The 22174-nt window shown below is 41.7% G+C and overlaps 3 protein-coding genes across 4 annotated transcripts; 1 reads left to right on the forward strand and 2 right to left on the reverse strand.

Moving 5' to 3' along the window:
* The first annotated feature begins 5194 nt into the window (after positions 1-5194).
* On the forward strand, positions 5195-10966 carry LOC127753928 (uncharacterized). Of its 2 annotated transcripts, none has more exons than XM_052279376.1 (11): positions 5195-5334; positions 5735-5802; positions 6753-6834; positions 6947-7030; positions 8824-8863; positions 9443-9488; positions 9645-9703; positions 9810-9877; positions 10083-10193; positions 10310-10386; positions 10552-10966. In XM_052279376.1, the coding sequence occupies exons 1-11, from the start codon at positions 5276-5278 to the stop codon at positions 10626-10628; spliced, it is 771 nt and encodes a 256-aa protein (XP_052135336.1). In that variant the 5' UTR covers positions 5195-5275; the 3' UTR covers positions 10629-10966. The 2 variants fall into 2 exon arrangements, with proteins under 2 accessions (XP_052135336.1, XP_052135337.1); XM_052279377.1 differs by having other exon boundaries at positions 5292-5334; positions 6758-6834.
* Positions 10967-10971: 5 nt separating this feature from the next.
* LOC127753921 (putative disease resistance protein RGA1) lies at positions 10972-16798 on the reverse strand. The gene is made up of 2 exons (XM_052279369.1): positions 13106-16798; positions 10972-11422 (listed from the first exon to the last, which is right to left on the reverse strand). The coding sequence occupies exons 1-2, from the start codon at positions 16209-16211 to the stop codon at positions 11373-11375; spliced, it is 3156 nt and encodes a 1051-aa protein (XP_052135329.1). The 5' UTR covers positions 16212-16798; the 3' UTR covers positions 10972-11372.
* A 1632-nt stretch (positions 16799-18430) lies between these two features.
* On the reverse strand, positions 18431-22163 carry LOC127753920 (putative disease resistance RPP13-like protein 1). Its single transcript, XM_052279368.1, has one exon. It carries the CDS (start codon positions 21931-21933, stop codon positions 18589-18591), a length of 3345 nt encoding a protein of 1114 aa, XP_052135328.1. The 5' UTR covers positions 21934-22163; the 3' UTR covers positions 18431-18588.
* Positions 22164-22174: the final 11 nt, after the last annotated feature.

Raw genomic sequence — 22174 nt, forward strand, 5'->3', positions numbered from 1 at the left:
CGATTTTTTCCTCTTTGGTTGGTATTTTTATAGAGGGAGAGATTGAGAAAGAAATTGGCTTGGGTTGGAAGCCCTAAGCCAATGGGATAACGCCACGTGGAGTAAATATTTCATTATTTTGTGCTCCCTCCATTTGTATAAGACGTTTTGACTTTGAAAAAAATCAAATTACTCTAAGTGTAGTAGTAACTTTAACCTAAGACAAATATATTATAAAAATTTATTCAATTATATATTTAATGAAACTCTGCTAGTGTTGTAAATATTACTATTTTTTCTACAAAATTAATCAAACTTAGAGTAGTTTGAATTTGACCAAAGTCAGAACGTCGTATAAACTGAAATGGAGGGAGTATCTTTTTACAAGGAATAATTAACTTTTTAAAAACTTTGGCTGGTAATGATTAACAAATTAGCATTAGTGTGAGCTAGTGTGTATGTGAAGTTGTTACAGGTGGTTAAATAATTTGGGCAGATTTAGGGCCAAATATTTTCCTCTTATAGATTATAAATTATTGTGGGCACGCTTTCGAAACTTATAAACGGGATGTTTTTTTTATGAAAAAGATTTAAAAGTGATTAGAATATTTTTAAAACAGCTTTTTAAGTTTGAAGTAGTTCATTCATCGTTTTGTACCCCTCAGATGTCATCAGAAAATTAGAAAATCAAACTAGACCTTATTGCAGAGTTTTCTTTTTAAAGTGTTTTGTTTGTTAGAATTTTTCTCCAAAGGCGGCTGCAATTTGTACTCCTTTTTTGAGAAACAAATTGAGAGGTGTTGACGTATGCGAATTTTTATGTATTTTTTTACAGTATTTTTCTCAGTATTGACAGCTATATGTATGATTGGATGATGAGTCTCACATGTGGTTTTAAACTCTTAATCTTCATGCTCCCATTGTCTGTATCTGCAGTCACTGTCATCCTGACCCAAGCAAAAACAAACTAACCTAGAAAAATTATAGCACAACCCATTTTATTTGTGAATAAATAATCCTACATGACAGATTGCACCTGATAGTGACTGCAGAGAAGAGAATACTTCAAATACACATGGGTTTTTTTAAGCTACATGTAACTTTTCTTTACAAAATTTCTACAAACAACGATATCAGTCGTTTGATTTATTTAAATGGAAGTTATATCAAATCTATATGTACTCACAACATGTCTCGTCAGAGTTACTAAGAATTCAGTAAGAAAAAACTTGTATGCATGTAAGGCTGTGTTTAGTTCACACTAAAATTGGAATGATGTAATGAAAAGGTTAAAAATTTATGTGTGTAGGAAAGTTTTAATGTGATAAAAAAGTTAAAAGTTTGAATAATTATTTTGAAACTAAACACGGCCTAAGTAATCCAAATTCTTGATTTCAAGGTACAGCTTCAGGTTTGATGACAGCCATGAGCCTCCTATCTATCCATTTTGCCAAAAGCAAGATGTCGGCAGAGAAAGGGTCCCACATGGAGATGCACTGACGCTGAAAGCCTACTCTACTAGTAGTAAGCTTACTGCCTTTTTCTATACTAGCCTTGCAATATCAACAATTTTTTTTTCATGGAAAGATCTTGCAAGAAATCCAGGCAACCATGTGTGTGACATGCTGGACTGTTTCTAGTAAACAATGATCATTTGATCCTGATTACTGGTCTGAAGAAAACGACAGTCGAAAAAAAACAGGCCAAAATATCTTACTGCCCTGATTGGAATCACAGACGAATAAAAGGTTAGTACAGTCAATTAACTATTAACTAGATATCAGTAAACCTTGGTCATAAGGCAAAAGAAACTACTACGGTTAAATAGGGATCGAAAACTATTCCCTCTGAAAAGATGGCTTTAGAAAACCGATCCGTTTTCATGGAAACCGTTAGTTGGTTTTCATAATGTGTTGATAGAAAGTCGTCGTTTTTTACTAGTTTTATCGGTTTTCGGTGAACCAGTAAGAACTGTTTTTATTTTCAAAACAAAAAAAAAGTAAATCCTAGTGAGAACTGAACAAGCAACTTATAAAAGTTACTTCCCCTTGAACTATGCCTGAAGCTGACAGCTCGATCAACTCAAATCTATTTTTTGAAAGGAAAATGGCAGGAGCTCTGCCTATCTCAAATCCAAAATTCAGGTGCAAGTCTGCAAGTACAGCGGTAATATCATTCACAATGGCTTCTTGGGTCACACTAACTCCAATTCATCACATTTTTTTAACTGAGTTCACATTAAGGCCCAGTGTCCTCGGAAAAAAGACGGACAAATTATTTTTGCGTGCAGGTTGCAATTGAACAAACAACAAAGAACATATTTTCCGAAAATGCTGAACTTATGCGGGTAACAAAGTTAGGCCTAGTTTAGTTCTCAACTTTTTATTCAAACTTCCAACTCTTCCATCACATTACAACTTTCCCACACACATAAACTTTCAACTTTTCCATCACATCGTTCCAATTTCAATCAAACTTCCAATTTTGACGTGAACTAAACACACCCTTCAAGTAAGAAGCAAGTTTAACAAGAATCATCTGTCACCAATTCACCATCTCCATAGTCGAGACTCGACAAACTAATCTCTGCAGGATGCAGAAAATCATTGAAAGAACAATAACAACATAGGGAAATATATGACAGTGTTTCATAACAGAACAAGCAATGCGTATTTACTTTAGCTTAGCGCATGGGGCATAAGAGTGGACAATCTATGTTATCGAAGGAAGTAATGACAGTGTTTCATACCAGAACAAGCAATGCGTATTTACTTTAGCTTAGCTCACCATTTACATTTCAACCTTTAAATTATGTGCTTGGCTTTCTATAAAAGTCGGGCCTGAAGGCATCTGATCTAAAAAGTACCTTTAAATTATGCAGAAATATATCATATCTCAATGTACGCAATCATTCACCAAAAGATGGTCACGAAGAAACTAGTCCAGGTGCATTGGATTGATCAACATCTGCCATATCATTCCTCAGCCTCTTTTGGATTTCCTCCCCAATTTCAGTTGCTCTTAAAATGTGCAATTTTTTTGTCAGGGCGTGTATTTTTTAAAAAGAATGAAAAAAAATGAATTTCTACATATGAATTTTCGCAAAACTTTCTACATATGAATTTCTTAAAAAATGTTTTAAATCCATTTTTCAACTTTATAATAGTTAAAACTAATTTGTTTCTACTCACGAATAATAATCATAAAATTATTAATTTTCAGCCATTCAGCTATATGACTGTACATATGACCAAACATTACGGATCAAAATCCAAACATTCCATGGTACATCAATCATAGCATGAGTTTATACTAAAAGAGCTCTACAAAAAATGCCTCTTTATGGAAGCAATCAAGAGCTTCACCAGCCTTTGCTTGAGAGACAGGATGCCCAAAAATCCACAATAATATGGATTCAATGTAAAGCTGCCTGGTAGATAACCATTAAATCATGGGATTCAATGTTGTTGTAGACATGTGCATAATACAGCTTCTGGTTCTAATCGTTCTTTCGCTTTCATGGGGAAAAGGCTGATGAACACATCATACAAATTTAAGCTACCTAAACCACACGATGTCAAACTGCCAATGATGCAAAAGAAAGAAAGGATGTGTCCCAATTAATTCAGTGACTGAGTGCTCCATGTAGCATACTAATTGTATATTCCCTCCGTACTCGTAAATGAAGTCATTTTGGACTGCGACACGGTCTCCAAAATACAATTTTGACTTCTTATTTTTATAATATATTTATTGAAAAATGATATATGTATATTTTTATGAAAGTATTTTTCAAGACAAATCTATTCATATATTTTTTATATTTTCAAACTCAACAATTTGAGAGTTATTCATGATTTATATTCCTAAGGTTTGACTTAAATATTATCATAAACGACTTACGACTTTCTTTACGAGTATGGAGGGATGATATGATTTATGATTAAAGTCTGTTGAAATCAATCATTTGGAACATACTATTATATGTTATTTTAACTTACTCAGACTTTTCTGTAATTTTTTTCTGGTTCCATCACTGACAATGATTTATTTGCTAGCCAGTAGGGTCCGGACACGTGTCATATTAACTGGATATGCTTATCTCGGAGCATGTTGAGCTGCTGACTAGGACAAATTCTTTCTAATAAGCTCTGTCGTCTTCTTTTTCTCCCATCTGAATGAAAGCGTTGTCACTTTTGGGGCTTTCTGCATCATATAATGTTCACCTGCAGGTTTGCTGATCTGTAGGATTTCTCATTTTGTTTGTGTCTGCTTGACAAATGACAGCCAAAATTTATTAGTGATTACTCCTTTTGCCTCAAAAGAAATTAGTGATTGCTCTTTTTTTTTCTACAATGAAGTACATAATGTCTAATATTTCAGCATCCATGTTGTTTTTGATAGGTCAGCATTCATGTGTTACCTAACGTGAAAAGGAAATCATGGACTGATAGTCCTTGCATGAAAGATGGCAGCATTCGTCTGTAAAACATATTCGGTTCAGAAATTCCATATGCCATATGTTAGCTTATGTCCAATTGTGAAATTTTATGCAATCATTGGGACACCATTAAATTTCATTACGACAAAACTTTGACCAACAATTATTCTATTATAACATATTTTTTGTGAAGCAAAATTGATGTGATTGGATTAATTTTCAAAAGTACTTTTATATGATTATACTTTTGTGTCCATAATATATTAGAGAAATGTAGGGACTAACATGGGATAAACAAAAATATTCGAAGGATTTTATACCTCTGAACGTATGGACAGAGAAAAAAAACTCTGTTTTTAGCCCCTTCCCGCTGCTTGGAGTCTGTTTTTAGCCGCCGTAGTTTCTGTAAGCTTAAGTTTTTTTTTTCTTATTTTGCTTTTTCTTCCTTCCTTTAGCATAAGCCAGTCTGGTTGATTGCGTGGTGTAACTAAAACTCTTTTGCTTCTAATATATTGACGTGCAATTCTTTTGCGCGTTCGCGAAAAAAAAACCTACTATCTCAGTAGATACATCACTCGAACCAGATTGTAAACTGTGAAATTCGGTTCGATATGAATGAATTCTGCAAAATTACATGAAAACCCATTCATCTATGGGCCTTCTGTTGCTCTCTTCAACAACTGTATGGGCCCAAGCCCAAAACTGCCCATGGGCTACAAACGAAGGCCCAATTTGGCCTATACGATCCACACCTGAAGCAACAAGAACCAGCGGAGACGACGGTGGCGGCGGCTGGGGAGAGAGAGGAGAGGAGAGGAGAGAGAGGGGAGGAGAGGTAGAGGAGGCGAGAGCTCGATGGCGTCGTCGCTGGGGAGGCTCAAATCCTCCATCTTTGACAAGGAGGAGAGAAAGATGTATTTGCTTTTCTGCCCAATCCCCGTCCCATCTCATTATGTTCCTGCACCAAAGTTTCCCCCTTTCTTTCGGATTTGTGTGTGGCACGAATCGATTAGAAACCTTTGTTTTTCTAGCTTCAGATTTCTTGACGCTGATGCTGTCAAAGTGTGATTTTGGGGGGGGGGGGGGGGGTATTTCTGGAGCGCTCCATTATGTCTTGCGGGTCAGTGCGAATAGGGGAAGTGATTATGTCCATGAACCCTAACTTGGTTGGTTGCAATCTTTGCTTCGAGATAGTAGTTAAGTTAGGCTGATTTGCCACTCAAGGGCAATTGAATATTAGATAGATGCGCTGCTTTTTGTTAGTTCGCTCGATTTATTTTTCATCTGATGGATATGGATTGGTTGTGGATGCAGGCAATACCAATCGCACATTCGGGGGCTTAATGCCTATGATCGACACAAGAAGTTCATGAAGGATTATGGTATGATTCTTTGTCTTATTGTTTTCCACTTAAGCATTTCTTGATTGTTTTAAAATTTTATTGGGAGATCTGGGGCTACTTTCAGTTCAGATTTCATTGGAACAAAATATAATGATAGTGGAATGGTAATGTCATGATGATATATTACAGTTAATAGCTCTGTTTTAGGAAAATGGCACATTTTAAAGTTTTGCTTCTGCCTTTCTTCACAATAGTCAGACAAATGGTGGTTAGCTTGCACTCCGATATACTGGTACAACTCCTGGTATCCCAGTTCAATTTGATTTTTGATTCCTGATGCCAATGTATGGAACGGATAGATCAGAAAGTTGTCCTTTCGTAGTGTAAAGGAAATTGAGATGCTGGCATATAACGAGTTAATTATTTGCTCTGTCTCAGTTTCCAAAAGCAACTGGATGATGAACAGTCCCCTCTACTGTAGAAAGAATTGGGGGCTACCTTCGTCCATACATGGGCTATGCTTATTGATATGTAACTTCCCACCTAGCTTTGGATGAAACTTATTCTGGGTATGCATCTTTTCCATTTGGGAGTTGATGGTCTGATATGCTATACCAGTGACCCAATCTGTTGAACAATGCTGTCATTGACTAGCAGTTCATCTTCCAACTATACTATGAATATTATAGATCAGCTTAAATCATTATAAAAGTCAAGTGACTTGGATTCTATTGCTTGTGTTAGTAAAGTACAAGGAAGCTTTTGTTTTAGATATGTAAGTGGAAACTACTATGATATACAAATGGAGAACCAGAATGTAGCCTCACCACAGCATCCTTTATCGTGGATGTATAAATAATTGTGGATTGGAGATCGTGTTCATGTTTACAAAATTATTGTTTCAGTGATTGGCTTTGGTATTTTATTGGTATCTCCCTCTTTTCTTGATATTATAAGTTCCCACTGTAAAAACAATGTGCTGTGAACAGTTCAGTTTTATGGCCATGACAAGAATGTGGATAATCGTGCACCCATCAAGACTGATAAAGATACACTGCGAGAAGGATATAGGTAAGAAACATTTCTGTCCAATACCCTTTGTTATTTATTTATGGTGGAATATGTGTCCATGCTTTATGAAATGCTCCTAATTCCTTTTCTTTAATTATTTATCCATATAAAGGTTCATACTTTCTGAGGAAGACGACGTGGATTCTACTTGGGAGAAGAGGCTGGTCAAACGTTACTATGACAAGCTTTTTAAAGAGTATCCTTTTTGGTGGTGTGTTCCTTACATTCTTTTCATTAAGGGTACAGTGTATATTTCTTCAGAAATTTTCTGTAACATGTTCTGATTTGTGGCACTGAGGTGATTTGGCAAGTTCATCCCATTTTATTCTGAGCAATACTGCAAATGTATTGAAGACTGAAGAGCTTGATATAATAGACTAATTGGGTATGAACTGTAGATATTATCTCACAAACTCATTAGCGTGTCTGAAAAGATAAGAGTTGCAATATAAATTGTAAGATACTATGAGTGAAATTTTCTCATCAAAGAGGTAGACATAACGCATATGTATATGGTTATTCTCATAGGCATAACTCGTATTTACTGTTGTCCGCTGCATCAGTATATATGTCTTTGAGAGAATATTGCAAGTTCGTTCAAAACAAATATAGTGCTTAACGGGTTATTTCCTAAGAGAAACTATTTACATGATATGCATAAAGTTTTTTGTAGTTATGCCTTAAATAGTTGGGCCAATATTTCCTGTCAGTCAGTCTCCTATAGAAACAGCATGTTTTGAAGTTCTGTAGTACCTATTTTAGAAGATAGGAACATGAAGGATGAGAGAGAACCAGGATTGCTATGTTTGATTTGAAGCACATAAGTTCTGCTCCTATCTTTATAATCTATCTATGTTAACCAAGAGATGTCGTCCTTGCACCTTGAAATTGTTTTGCTGGGTGTTTTACTGTTCTCGTAATGTTCTTGAAACTTAAGCATGTGTTTGGTTTGGGGACGAAGTGGGATGGGTTGGGTTCATCCCTATTTTCTGGAATAGGATGGTTCTATTTTTTGTTTGGTTAGAGGGATGGAGCGCACCCTATTTTTTGTTTGGTTAGAGGGATGGAGTGAGATGGAATGGTCCCATCACCTGTTTGGATGGAGGGATAAGGTGGGATATCTGGATAAAAATACTTTCTCAACTAGAATTGGTGAGGTTACCTCTTACATGAACAATATATTTTTAGCACCTACAAAAATTTAATAAACTCTCACACAAAAAAATGCATTCATAGCAGCCCCAAAAATCTAACAAAAAGATAAATATGTTACCATATTATGCTCAAGCACTAATTAATCATCTCATCACAAATTACTTGCACACATCACAAACTAATTCTTGCTCACATAAAAAAAATGTCTACTGAAAGAACATGTACAGATCTGAAACGAAATCCCCATCCAATGTTGTCGTCGGGATTCTGTGAGGATTGGAGAAGGAAGATCGCGCGTGCTGCTGATGTTGGAGGCCGATGGCGGATGGAGGCTGGTTGGACACCGCCGTGGCCACCGCTGGCTCACCCCTGCTTGCGTACTCCTGCCGCCGGCTCGCCCATGCTCGCGTGCTCCTACCACCGGCTTGGTCTCGCCCTTGCTCGCGCCCTCCCGTCGTCGGCTCGCCCATGCTCGCACGCTCCAGTCGCCGGCTCGCCCTCGCTATTGCTTGCACCCTCCCGCTGCTGGCTTGCCTTGCTCGCATGCTCCCGCCGCCGGTGAGTGAAGAAGAAAGGAAAGGGGTGCGGTGAAAAAAAAAAGGTAGCCAGAGGGTTACCGCGTGCGTGCGAAGTGGGATGGCGCCATCCGCTAGATTTTCGCGGATGAGATTGTCCCAAATATTGGAGGAATATTCTCTTTTTGGAACCATCCTATCCCTCCTAGTCTCTCAACCAAACACTTGGTTTTGGGGATCATCCCATCCTATCCCGGAATATCCCTCCAACCAAACACTACCTAAGTTTATTGTGCCTAGGATCCTTAATTTGATACAGATACTGCATTGCTGATATGTCCCAGTACAAAAAAGGCAAGGTATGGTGATACAATTCTATAGCAATAAGCCAATAATTATTACAGTATTTATTTGTGTCATTTACTGGATACAATGGTCTCTTGAATGATATTCTTGCTGTTTTTTTCTCATCATTGCTATTAATGCAATAGAAAAGACGAAAAATGCTCCTAGTATGACTTATATCTGTAACATTGAGGATTTCAATTAAAAGAAAGAAAAGAATAATACAAATTGTTGATTTCGTATCTGTAATATTAAGTTTGCGTGAGCAGCATTGACAAAGTGATCATTCTTGTTTTTGGTCATGGAGTTGCATTATAGTATCAATTATTATTGCACAGAGCAGCAAAATCACTAGCACAACCATTCTTTTATATATGTTAATGTCTGACAGGCACACACTTGATAGTGGGGACGCTAAGAAATCCCATTTACTTGGTTCGTTACTGAATAATATCTAAGTATCCTTTAGAATTTAGAACAGCACTAACAAGGATATGCTGCTCATAGATATTAGAGGTTTTTTTTAATTGATAAAACCATCGGTTTTATTCTTGGAAGTTGAGTGCACATTCTAAGGATCTCATTTATTTCAGATTGGATTGAGATGGAGAACTGAAAAGGAGGTGATATCTGGAAAAGGTATATCCCTTTATAATTCCATGTGTTTTCAGGTGCACTAAACTGTCGCAAAATGTTAAATGTAGTCTATACATTTTTTTTTTTGCAAAGGTATGCTCTGTTTTACTAATTTTCTTATTGGTAGATGTGATATTCATTACATGTTGTCTTTTGCAGGGCAGTTTATCTGTGGCAACAGGATTTGTGATGAGAAAAATGGACTTGGTAGTTATGAGGTATGCTCTTGGTCCTTTCTACCTTGTCACTGATGCTACAATGCATAGATCCTTTTGTTCATTAAAGAACTTCTCTGCTATAGATAACTTTCCCCTTTGTTTTCAGGTGAACTTTTCTTATATTGAAGCAGGGGAGCAGAAACAGGCACTAGTGAAACTGGTAGCTTGCCAGAGGTTAGTTAATCCACTACTTCATTTTGGGATTATGTAACCCAGTCGATCCACTATTTCTTTTCTTGTATTTATCTTGCTGATCTTGGTATTCATACATTTTGCATTCCAACTATTTTGCTCTGGCCCATCCTCTCTCTAGTCTTCTCATGCCATTTTTGTTCAACAAAATATTCAATTGATTATTGATTGTTGTACATTATGAAAGATGTGCAGAAAAGCTTGCTTATAAGAGGCAAAAGGAGAAGGAAAGAGAGAAGGAAAAAGAGCTTTCTCGTGAAAAGGAAATGGAGTTAAAAGAAAGGGACAAGAGGAAAAGGTACCTCTTTTCCCCAATAGTTCTTTTTCCTAACTTTCTTGTACATTTCTGTTCAAACCTTTTACCCCAGGATTTTTGTTACCTGACTTTCTTTTACATTTCTGTTGAAACTGTAGAGAACGTGAGGGAAGTGAAGAAACTGAAGATACATCGGAGGATGAATCAACTGAGAAATATAGTAGAAGAAAAAAAGGTAAAAATGATTGCATTATTACCTGGAACAGTGGATCTTTTTGCGTGTTTATGAAGTCAAACGCTACCAGTATGTAGTAGTTTACTTTATTTTCGTCGGAATTCAAACTGTCAAAAGTCTTGTAGATTATTAACAAGAAAAATTATTCTATGCAAAATCCTGCAGATCGCAAACGATCATCAAGGAAATCGAGCAACAATGATGAAGGCTTCGAGGAGTTCCTTGAAGGCATGTTCCCTTGATCTGGCCTTTGTCAAAATCATCATCAGAAGGGGAAGCGGCACCTGTTTAATCTTCCATGACATGTTAATACTGAACGTGATTAATTGTAACTTTGTATATGATGGTGTATTACTGCTAGTTGTTCCATTTCTAGCCTCTAGGTCTCTTGTGAGTTCTGAGATGTGAGAACTGCCAGTGCCAGGTGCTGTCTAACTAATGAATTGGTCACCTCCTGCTCTTAATCCGTGATAGTTTGAAGCACCTTGAATGTTATTTATATGTGGATATTGTGTTATAAATATGCAAATATCAGAGTATTAACTAGTTTTTTTTTCTTATGCATGGTACCGCCCCTTTGTAAGATAATCCTGGCTTAACCAAATAATGTCAGAGGCATTTTGTTACACAGGTGAACAACCTATTGTGTTCAGGTTAATAATGTTGCTGATGCCTCACAATATAGCTGGGAATTTCAGAGGAGCAAATTGATAGTTTCTAAATTGCTAGCTAAATCATTCTTATTCTCATGCATTTCTGAAGATACAGAAGCGAGAGAGCCGAGAAGCTTGAGAATTACACTCCACAAGCATTAAATTCATGAGTAAACACACACCCATTTACTATTCCTCTCTTCTAACCACATCCACAATGAGAAATCTAGTTCGATTTTAAAAATGATCTCCAGTTGCAGAAACAGATCAACAGGTTGATCATGAAATTCTCTGCTTCTGATCACCAAATTGGCCTTCCCTTAAATCGCTGAACTAATGCAAAATTAATCTTCCATGACGACTATTCATTTGCCCTCGTGCAGCTGTTTTTCACACAATAATAAGTCAGAAGTGTTGAAAGAAACAACTTCATATCGTGCCAATTCAACTCAAGAGGATATGTATTAATAACTAAACATGAGTTCATTCACTTGAACATCAAAAAGAAATAGCAAGGATAACTAATTGTTTGTTTAATCTATCAAAGCTAGTTCAATTGCTTTAAGAATAGCTCAATGAAAATCAGAAACATGGCTTTCCATGAACTGGATTTTTCACATTTTGGTCCTTTTGAAAAACTTATTTCGCAAATAGACCTCTGAAAAAACTTATCCTAGAAATGGTCCTTTTTAGGGCGCCAGAGTGGCTGGCGCCATCATCCAACTGGACGGCGCCAGCCTCTCTGGCGTTGTCCCCCTGCCGGCGTGGCAGCGCGATGCTGAGGTGGCTAGGGGGAGCGCGCCAGAGTGGCTGGCGCCCCTCCCCCCCCCCGAAATTTTTTATTTTTATTTTATTTTTTTGATATTTTTTTTTCACACTTAGGGACACATAAGAACCAACCATAGAAAAAATGAACTCAAATGGACATAATATGTGACCTGTAGAATTTTTCCTCTCCTCTCTCTCCGAACTAGTGCAGAGGAGAGAGATGTGCAAATTTTTTATTTTTATTTTATTTTTTTGACATTTTTTTCACACTTAGTAACTCACAAGAACCAACCATATAAAAAATAAACTCAAACGGACGAAATATGTGGCCTGTGGAAATTTCCAAATCTCTACCAAAAAACTTCTCTCCTCGAAAACACAATCTTGCAAGCGGGATTTGGAGGTTTTAATATTGCCGAACCCGTGGATATAACTTTTTCTGTAGATGTCCGTGGATATATTATTTGCCTGATTCCGAGTCCGTATGAGAAAGTTACACCTATGTTAATAAATGATATATTTTGTCCGTTTCGGTAGAGTTTTGGAAAATTCTACAAGTCACATATTTTGTCCGTTTGAATTTATTTTTTATATGGTTGGTTCCTTTGTTCTCCTAAGTGTGAAAAAAAAATCAAAAAATGAAATAAAAATAAAAAAAATTGCATCTCTCTGTACTGTTTAACTTATGGCTATCATTTCATGTGGTTATATTTTGAATTAGATTAAGTAATTTCATATAGTGATAGAGTGCACTATGTGTAACATGCTGATCAAAGGGTTTTACTAAAGGAGTTATGGTCTAATTTTAGTGAAGGTGCAAAGTAGACTAAGTGGTATGCTATGCTAGCTATTTTCAGACTTAGCTAAGTAAGTGGTAGTTCGAGTTTAAATTTTTCTGTGGTTGGTTGTATCGTGATCCTAAGTGTGAAAAAACATCCGAAAAAATAAAACAAAAATGACACCGTTGCAACTCCATACAGAGAAACAGGAATGGAGGCGAGGGGTTGGGGGAGGGGGGGCGCAGCGCCAGCCGTGCTGGCGTCCTCCTCCCTGGGGCGGCGCCAGCATGGCTGGCGCCCTCCTCCTGCCACGTCATTTCGCGTGTGCCACGGTGGCAGGAGGACGGCGCCAGAGAGGCTGGCGCTGTCCCGTTGGATGACGGCGCCAGCCACTCTGGCACCTCAAAAAGGACTATTTCTGGGATAAGTTTTTTCAAGGGTCTATTTGCGAAATAAGTTTTTTAAAAAGACCAAAATGTGAAAAATCCAGTTTCCATGAACATATCACTGATGACATACCTGATGGTTCTTTAAAATTGGGGCAATCTTCAACAATGATGTCGCTACATGTCAGGCCTTCAGGAATGGAGTGCAGAATTGGACAGCCAGACAAACACATTATCTGTAGAAAAGGTAGGTTCTCCAACCATTCTGGCAAAATCTCCAATTTGTTGCAGTTATCAATTTTCAAGCTGGCGAGAGAGGAAAGATGCTGCAAACCCTGTGGGAGGCATGACAATTCATGACAACCACATATCTCCAACTTCTTGAGGCGATCAAGAGCCTGTAGACCCTCACAGCCTGAAGAAGCATGCAACTCTTCACAGAAAGAAATTGAAAGATTTTCGAGGCTCTTCTCTACACCTCTCAGACCTTCCTTCGAGCTGTACAACATCTTATTATTCATCCACAAAATCAATTTTTCAATCGATGGAAACTCCATATGCAGTGCTCTCAATTTTGGGCACTGAATGATGACAAGTTCTGCAAGACGAGGAAACAGATTCATCCTAGATGACTGTTCCCAGACTTCAAGGGTAGTCATGAATGAGAGAATCAGCTTCTCCAGTGAAGGAAATGTACCGTTGTGACCATAGAAATTATCGTCAATACAACTGATATTATCAACTCGGCTTATCTCCACAATCTTCAGACATGGCAGTAGCCCAAGTGGAGGTAAAGCATTTTCACATGATCTCAGATTAACCAGCCTTATCTCAACCAGAGATGTGAGATATGGCTCAGTGCTTGTTATCCAAGATGGAAATACATGTCCTTCATACGCAACAATCTCCAAAGTTTTCAGGCACTGGCTAGGTTGGAGGGTTTCAAGTACTTCATGATATATTCTACTGGCATTTCCAGCATCCATATTCCACCTCAACATCAATGTCTCGAGCTTTTCTTTCTCTTGAAGTTTTGCCATTCTTGCATCTTCAGTGTCTGAAACCTTTTCAAGGTTCACTAGTGATAGTCTATTGAGGTCTGGCAGTGATTGAAGCTCTGACATCGCACTACTTCCATTGTTGGGGTCAAAGTAACCAAGCAATGTGTGAAGATTTATAAGTTGGCCCATTGCATGAGGCATTGCTGTGAGTGAGTAGCAATTGAGAATATTTAGGTACTGAAGCTTCTTCATTTTACTCATCTTTGTAGGCAATGTGACAAGATAGAGACATCCTTCAAGGTCTAGCTTATGTAATTGCACAAGCTTACATATGTTCTCATGCAGTTTCCATAGCTTTTCACAGTGAGAGAGTATCAGAGTTTGCAGAAGCTGCAGTTTGGACACTGAACTTGGGATGGTTTCGATATTTGTCTGTGAAAGGTTGAGATATCTCAAATGAAGCACCAGCTCAATTTTATTGGGGAGCTTCCTAATCTTAGTAGCTTGCAAACTCAAGACCTGGAGATGTTTGAGTGATTGACAGAGCACTGGGTCGATCTCTTTAATCTCACAGCGCTGATCAGAGAATAACATTCTGCTGTCCTGCAGTAAGATTAGTGCCTTCAAGTGTTTTAATTGATCTATGTATCGTGGAAATGATGCAGTTGAAGGGGCAATTATCAATGACATAAGTCTAACAGAGGGTTGCACTTGTGTGAAGTCCTTGTCAGCTGTCATTACTGTTGTCAATTCCCTTTCCATGTACACAGCAAATATGTGCAATATCTTGTGCATCCTGTGGATAAGTTTCCCTCCATATTCAGAATCTTCAATTGGATAGAAGCACTCATTAAGGAGCTGCTCAAGAAATCCTATTCTTTGTGCTCCTGTAAGTTCAGCAGTGGCGAAAAGATCAGCTAATTCTTCAGCATCAAAATTGAATCCCAATGGGAACATAGAGCAATACAGGAAGCAACTTTGCAGGTGAGATGGGAGATGCTTGTAGCTGCTGTAGGTGCTCTCCAAGATATCACTACCTTCTTCATCTGAGGAATAGAGTCCACTGCCTTCAAAGAACACATCAAAATCTTCCAGAAACTGCTGCCAGAAGGCTGCTTCTGGCCTTCTACAAAGTATTGCGCCTGCAGACTGAATCAGTAAAGGGACACCATCACATTTGCTAGCAATCTTCATACCAATGTTGAAGAGTTCAGAGCTACGATCAAGCCAGCATCTCTTCAACCATTGATGTACGAACTGTACGGTGTGTTCATGTTGCAATGGCTGCAAGAAGTAGGGAAAAGTTCTTGGCACAACTGCAGCTGTCTTCGACACAAGCGTGGGAGTTCGGGTGGTGAAAATGACGGCGCCATTGGATGGAAGAGCTCGCATCAGGCTATCCCATTCTGGCCAATCCTGCGCCTCATTCGCATTCCAAACATCATCAAGAACAACCAGATACTTCCCCTTCCGACCGTTTAGAGATTTGTTTATGAATTCATCCCAGAAATTCTGAAATTTCGTTGAGTTAAACCATATATTTGGCATCCTCATCTTGAATAGATTGAACCTTTCTGAAACATTCTCCCAGCGTCGCACGGGGAACTTCTCCCTGACCATGGAGTCATTGAACAGCGCCTGTACTATGCGAGTTTTCCCAATCCCTGGCCCTCCGACGATCGGCATCACCAGTGGCCTATCCTCCTCACCGGGGCCGGCGAGCAATACTCGCACCATCTTCTCTGCAAGCTCCGATCTCCCCACCATGGGCTCTGCGAGAGCGTCTCTGATGGTGTTTGCACGGACCGCGCGCTCAATCTCCAACGAGTCGTATCGGAGGAAAGAACGGCTGCTCTCCGCTGATGCAAGGGACGATAGCTCTCTTAGATGATGCAGCGACTGCCCGAGGTCGCTGATGATGGCGCCGCGGCGGCGGCGTCGCCGGCGGCGGCTGGAGATGATGGCTCTGAACAGTGTGCTGGTCGTTGCCGCCCCCTCCATGGCCAGCACCGCCTGGAGAGCGTCGCGGAGGGGGGCGCACACCGACCTGGTACGGGCGGCGAGAGCCACGCTGCTGGTCGTCGCCCCCGTGGCGGTGAGCGCGCCGTGGACGTCCGCGACGGCGCGGCGCATTTCGTCGAGCAGGCTGCGGGCGCGCAGCTGCCGGCACCGCTCCTCCATTTGCGACGAGCTCAGCATGGTCATGACCGCTTGCAGATCTCCGGCGGCGGCTTCCATAGTAGTACTATCCCCTCCTCCTGCACCTCCTCCTCGTCGTCATCTTCCTCCTTACTCCGTATTCGCCAGTGCGGTGGTCAGGTTTGCTCGACGGCGATGTGGACCTCCACCTCCACCTCCACTTCCCAGCCAACGTGCACGCCACGGCAAACCGCCGACGCCGCATGCCAATTGCCAACCCATCCACCTCCAATGGGGAAATTTCCAGGTCAATGGAGGGGTTCGGTCGCAAATGGTGAGCAGTTGTGGGCGACGTACGTGGCGGCCGCCGAGGCCATCGAAGACGGCGTCCTCCATCTCGCGCAACCACGCCGCCAGCGACACGGACCCCGATCGCCACCGGCCACACCGCCCCCAGCGACTCTTCCGGCAGCGGCGGCCGTCGAGAAGACCTCCTCGAGCTTCGACGACTCGACGAGCCACCGGAGGACGAGGATGACTGAGGTGGCGGGCGGCGGCGCACGGAGGAAGAGCGGCGAGGCGACTTGGGCTGATTTCCACGAGTTGGACCAGTGGAACGATTGGCCCAAACCTCTATTTGGGCGGGTGATGCTAATTGGCGCGTACGCGCTGTTAAGCAAAGTCACTCAGACGCGCACTTCCTCCCAGTCCCACGCGACTCACTCTCCCCGCATGGGACGCACCTTCCGAGACTGCCGCTAATATCTGTGTTAGTGCTAATCTTTAGCGGTTTGCACTAATTGATTTTTTAATAAAATGATAAATAAAATATTTGGGTTGAAAATTTTAAAATACGAATTGAAAGTTTTGAAAGTTTAGTTGAAAGTTTTCGAATTTGAGTTGAAAGTTTTCAAATTTTGACTTGAAAGTTTTTGAATTTGAGTTGAAAGTTTTCAAACCTTGACTTGAAAGTTTTCAAATTTGAGTTGAAAGTTTTCAAACCTTGACTTGAAAGTTTTCAAATTTAAATTAAAAGTTTTCAAATTTGAGTTGAAAGTTTTCAAATATTGACTTAAAAGTTTTCAAATTTAAATTGCAAGTTATAAATTAGAGTTGAAAGTTTTAAATTTTCAGTAGAAAGTTCATTCGAATTTTAATGTTTTTCATACACTATGTATGTAAATGATATGAAGCTAATCACGTGAAAGATAGAAAAGAGAAAGACGAAAACAAGTCAGACGTGCTTGCTTGTGATTGACCTGCTCCTGTGGGCCGGCGTGGGCTTAGCCCCATGTGCCGATAAAAAGCATCTCGCGCATACGCGGATGAGGATGTGGACCGTCGCGCGAGGCTTGGGCCAAAAACGTGCGCGACTTGTGCTTATGGTGCGCGCGCGCCAATTAGCAATTTCGATTGCAGTAGATATACTTTGAGCAGGATTGCTAATCCATGTAGACGCGCTAAATTAGCAAGTCGCGGGCGTTTCCGAGTCTGTAGCTTCTCGCGCTCCTTTTTTTTTTTGTCGTTTTTCCGCTTTTTCTGTTTCGTGTTGCTCATGGGAGGTTAAGCGCGTGAGCCCATTAGGTCACGTGTCATTAACTGCTAAGCGTATGGATTAATCTAATTATAGATTTTATTATCAAAATAATATATAAATAGTTAAGTTGAAAAGTTTTTAGAGATATGATAAACATTTTTAAAATTTGAGTTGAAAGTTTCCAAAAAATTGTCTTGAAAGTTAAATTTTCGAGTTGGCAGTTTTGAAATTTGAGTTAGAAGCTTTCAAATTCAAGTTGGAAGTTTTCATATTTGAGTTGAAAGTTTTCAAGTTTTGACTTAAAAGTTTTCAAAATTTGAGTTGAAAGTTTTCAAATTTCGAGTTGAAAACTTTCAAGTCAATATTTGAAAATTTTTAAGTCAAGATAAAAACTTTCAATTCTACATTTGTAAAGAGGTGTGCGAAAGATTAAAAAAAAAGAAAAATAAAAACACGCCTAAGATTAGAGAAAAAAGTGCGAACACGAAAAAAAAAGGAACGGGTGGGGGGGGGGGGGGGGGAGGGGACGGCTGGTAATTGCTGGCGTGCACGCCAGCTAAATTGCTGGCGCGCATTAGCCATCCCCCACTTTGAGTCCCTCAAATATACTCTGTACAACTCTTCCAATAATAATCACTCGCAAAAGTTTGACACTCAAAAACAATTTAGCAGACTTCCTATTGATGAATCACACAATATACACCAACGATTTCTATGGAAGGCGGTAAGATAATATCTTGGGCAGTTATGTGTCTAGAACCTTTGACGCAAATTGATGCGGTTCTAACTCCATAGAAATTAGATTCTTTAATACCGGCTATTGTAATTTCTTTCAAATTTAGTAAAATTTGTTGTACCGATTCTTCAATACCTGCTATTCTGCTATTGTAATTTCTTTCAAATTTAGTAAAATTTCTTGTACCAATTCTTCAATACTTGCTATTGTAGCCCTTTCATATAATCTTCTGAAAGTGTAGTGAAGATACCTGATGGTCCTGGCAAATTGGGGCAGTCTTCAACAATTATGTCAATATTATGGCATTCCCTCACTTCTTGGGGAATGGACTGCAACATAGGACAGCCTGATAAATACACTAGTTGCAGGTTAGGAAGGTTCTTGAGCCAACTTGGTAGTTTCTCCAGATTACTGCAATTATCTATTGTCAATCGTCTGAGAGAGGAAAGATGCTGCAAGCCCTGGGGGATGCATGTGAGCTCATGGCATCCACATATGTCCAACTTCTCAAGACCAGCAAGTTCCTGCAATGCCTCACAATCTGAAGAAGCTAGCAGCTCTTCGCAGAAAGAAACTGAAACATGTTCCAGGCTCCTCACCACACCTGCCAGGCCTCCCTTTGTACTATAAAGCATTTTGTTGTTCATCCACAAGATCAACTTTTCAACTGCAGGCAGCTCCATATGCAGCGCTCTGAATCTGGGGCACTGAATAATTGTCAATTCTGTAAGACAAGGAAATATAGTTGCCCTACTGTCACTCTGTGCCTTTTCCCACACTTCAAGGCTAGGCATGAAAGACAAAATCAGCTTCTCTAACGAGCGGAATGTGCCATTTAGACCGTAGAAACTATTGTCAATACAGCTTATAGTTTTAGCTCCACTTATCTCGGCAATCTTCAGACATGGTAATAGCCCCAGCGGAGGTAGCGTTCTCTCACAAGCTTTCAGATTGACTAACCTGATCTCAACGAGCGAACTGAGATAGGGTTGTCTGCTTCTCATCCAAGTTGGGAAATTTTCTCCTTCATATGCAACAATCTCTAATGTTTTCAAGTGTTGTGGTGGCCGAAGAGTTTCAAGAACTGCATAAGCTGTTGCACTGTTATTTTCAGTTTCCATGTTCCACCTCAATTGCAATGACTCAAGGTATCTCTTGCGGTCAAGCTCCGCATATCTTGCTTCTTCAGGGTCCATTATTTTGTCAAGGCTTTCGAGGCATAGCCTATGCAGGTTTGGCAACGAGTGCAACTCTGAAATAGCCCGTCCATCATTGCAGGATGCAACATAGCCCAGTAGTGTGGAAAGGTTTTTGAGCTGACCCACCCCTTGGGGCATTTGAGAGAGCAGGGAGCAATCAAGCACATTTAGATACTCAAGGCTCTTCATTTTAGTCATGTTTTGAGGCAATTCAACAAGACAGCAACAGCCTTCAAGGTCCAGTTTTTGTAATCGTGAAAGCTTGGCTGTGTTTTTGTGCAGTTTCTTGAGCATTTCACAATGGGACAGTATAAGAACTTGCAGATCTTGCAATCTAGAGACTGACCTGGGAATAGTTTCAATTTCCGACCGTGAAAGGTTGAGATATCTCAAGCTGGACAGCATCTCGAAATTACGAGGGATCGTGTCGATCTTCATAGATTTCAAGCTCAAGACTTGTAGATGTTCAAGAGATTGGCAAAGCATCTGAGGGATAACTTTGACCTCACACTTAGGCTGATCATGAAGGCGTATTTCTCCTTGATGAATTAAGACAAGTGTCCTCAAGTCCTTGAATGCAGACCAGTCGCCAGGTAACGATGTAATCAGAGGATGAACTATTAGCGACACATGCCGAACGGAATGCTCTGATCTTGCTCTAGCTCTACTAGTGATCCAAGTCACCTGACCAGCTCTGCTGACTGAGATGAACTCCCTTTCCATGCTCTGAGCAAAGATGTGTAACATCTTGTGCATCCTGTATGCCGACGGCGATCCACCGTGCAGTGATTCTTGCAGTGGATGGAAGCACTCGTCAAAGAGCACCTGCAGAAACCCTCTTCGCTGTCTTCCGGACACCGTGGGTGGTATGAAACCTTCGACTGCCAAAAGATCTGCCAGCTGCTCGGCATCAAACACATAGTCTGAAGGGAAGAGCGAGCAATACAGGAGGCAGCCACGCAGGTCGAACAGTAGGTGTTGGTAGCTGACGAAGGCACTGTCCAAGATCACATCGGCGTCGGGGAGCCCATGGAAATTGTGAAGAAATCGTTGCCAGAACTTCTCCTCGGGAAGCATGTCTATGTAAGCTGGTAGCCGTCCCCAAACGTGGTCTGGATCACTGTTGGTTTCGTCTTCCATAAATCTCAGCCAGAAGTTCATGTCCAGCTGCGGCAGACAGAGCAATCTGCATGCGTATTCCAGTAGGAATGGCACGCCGCCACATTTCTTGGCAATCACAAGGGCAGCTTCTTGGATGATCTCAGAGGGACAGCCGCCATCACTGGGCGGGGGCAGGCGTGATGTCCATCTGCGTGCGAGGGAGAAGGAGAGCTTGTCGCCCAATGGCTTCAAGTAGATGGGCTTGACGGTGGTGGTGGTGGCCATCCTGGAAACGACAGCCGGAATCCGGGTGGTGAGGATGATCTTGCCCTCGGGAGGTAGGTGTCCTATGAGGGAGTCCAGCTCGAGCGACCCGCCGCCGCCGCCGCCGCCGCCGCCGCCGGGTGTGTCGTTCCACACGTCGTCGAGGACCAAGAGGTAGCTGCGGCCCAGCAGCGCCTGGCGGATGAGGATCTTTATGGTCTTGGTCATGCTACTCGTGTACTCGAGCCTGGGCGGCCACTTCGCCGGCGAGATCATCGCCATCATCTTGGCGAGGTGGGGGTGCGGCGAGACGTGCACCCAGCGCCGCACGTCGAACCTGCCCCTGACCCTGTCGTCGAGGAACACGGCCTGCGCCAGCCGAGTCTTGCCAACTCCAGGGCCCCCCACGATGGGCACCACCAACGGCGCCGCCGCAGGCGCACCACCGGCGGCCTCGCCTGTTCGTGCTCGGTCCGCGAGCAGCGCGCTCACCATCTTCTCCACCAGCTTGCGCCTCCCCAGCATCGGCCCTCCAGCCGCCTGCACACGAGGCGGCGGGTGGTGGACGTCCGCGCCGCCGCCGGACAGGCCTCCTTCATACCGGACCACATCGGCATCGTGGGCGCCCAATAAGTAGGACTTGAGCTGCTTGAAATCGTGCAAGGATTGCCGGAGCTGGCGTGCGTTGTCGCGGCGGAAGACGCGGCTGCCGAGGAGGAATGCCGGCACCTGGTGCCACGCCTCGGCTCTCGCCTGCCGTCTCAGCACGGCCTCGAGCACGTCGCCGAGACGTGCGCTCAGGGACATGATGCAGAAAATCAGCCTCCTGTTGGCCCCCTTCCGGACGGCGGCGTGGCCGTGGACGACGGCCACGACGCGGCGCAATTCGTCGAGCAGGTTGCCGGCACGCAGCAGCTGGAACTGGCTCTCCATGCGCGCCGACCCCAGCATGTCCACCACCCGTTGCAGATCCGCACCCGACATCGCCGCCCCCGCGCCAATGGCCAGCCGGCGACGAGCGAATGCGAAGGAAAGTTCAAAGGCAGCTCAATGGCAATGGGTCCTCCCGTCTTCTTCTTCTTTTTTTTTTTTTTTTGAAAGAAACTCTTACCGTCCTCGTCTTTTTCCTCCCACCAAACGCGAGCATCGTCCAAATCGGGCTAAAAATTCAGACGGAACGATCCAAAATGTGGGGGCGGCTAGCTGGCGGTATGCGCCGCTAGTG

Source organism: Oryza glaberrima, chromosome 11, assembly GCF_000147395.1.
Source record: "Oryza glaberrima chromosome 11, OglaRS2, whole genome shotgun sequence".
In the NCBI taxonomy this organism is placed as follows: domain Eukaryota; kingdom Viridiplantae; phylum Streptophyta; class Magnoliopsida; order Poales; family Poaceae; genus Oryza; species Oryza glaberrima.

What these genes read in the sequence shown, in the direction of transcription:
- LOC127753921 (XM_052279369.1), bottom strand. Translation starts at nt 16,211, where the DNA reads ATGGAAGCCGCCGCCGGAGATCTGCAAGCGGTCATGACCATGCTGAGC. An exon ending in CAATTTTAAAGAACCATCAG is followed by an intron (nt 11,423 to 13,105) that starts GTATGTCATCAG and finishes TGTGAAAAACAG; the next exon opens with CTGCACGAGGGCAAATGAAT.
- LOC127753928 (XM_052279376.1), top strand. Translation starts at nt 5,276, where the DNA reads ATGGCGTCGTCGCTGGGGAGGCTCAAATCCTCCATCTTTGACAAGGAG. An exon ending in CCCAGTACAAAAAAGGCAAG is followed by an intron (nt 8,864 to 9,442) that starts GTATGGTGATAC and finishes CATTTATTTCAG; the next exon opens with ATTGGATTGAGATGGAGAAC. An exon ending in GAAAGGGACAAGAGGAAAAG is followed by an intron (nt 10,194 to 10,309) that starts GTACCTCTTTTC and finishes TTGAAACTGTAG; the next exon opens with AGAACGTGAGGGAAGTGAAG.
- LOC127753920 (XM_052279368.1), bottom strand. Translation starts at nt 21,933, where the DNA reads ATGTCGGGTGCGGATCTGCAACGGGTGGTGGACATGCTGGGGTCGGCG.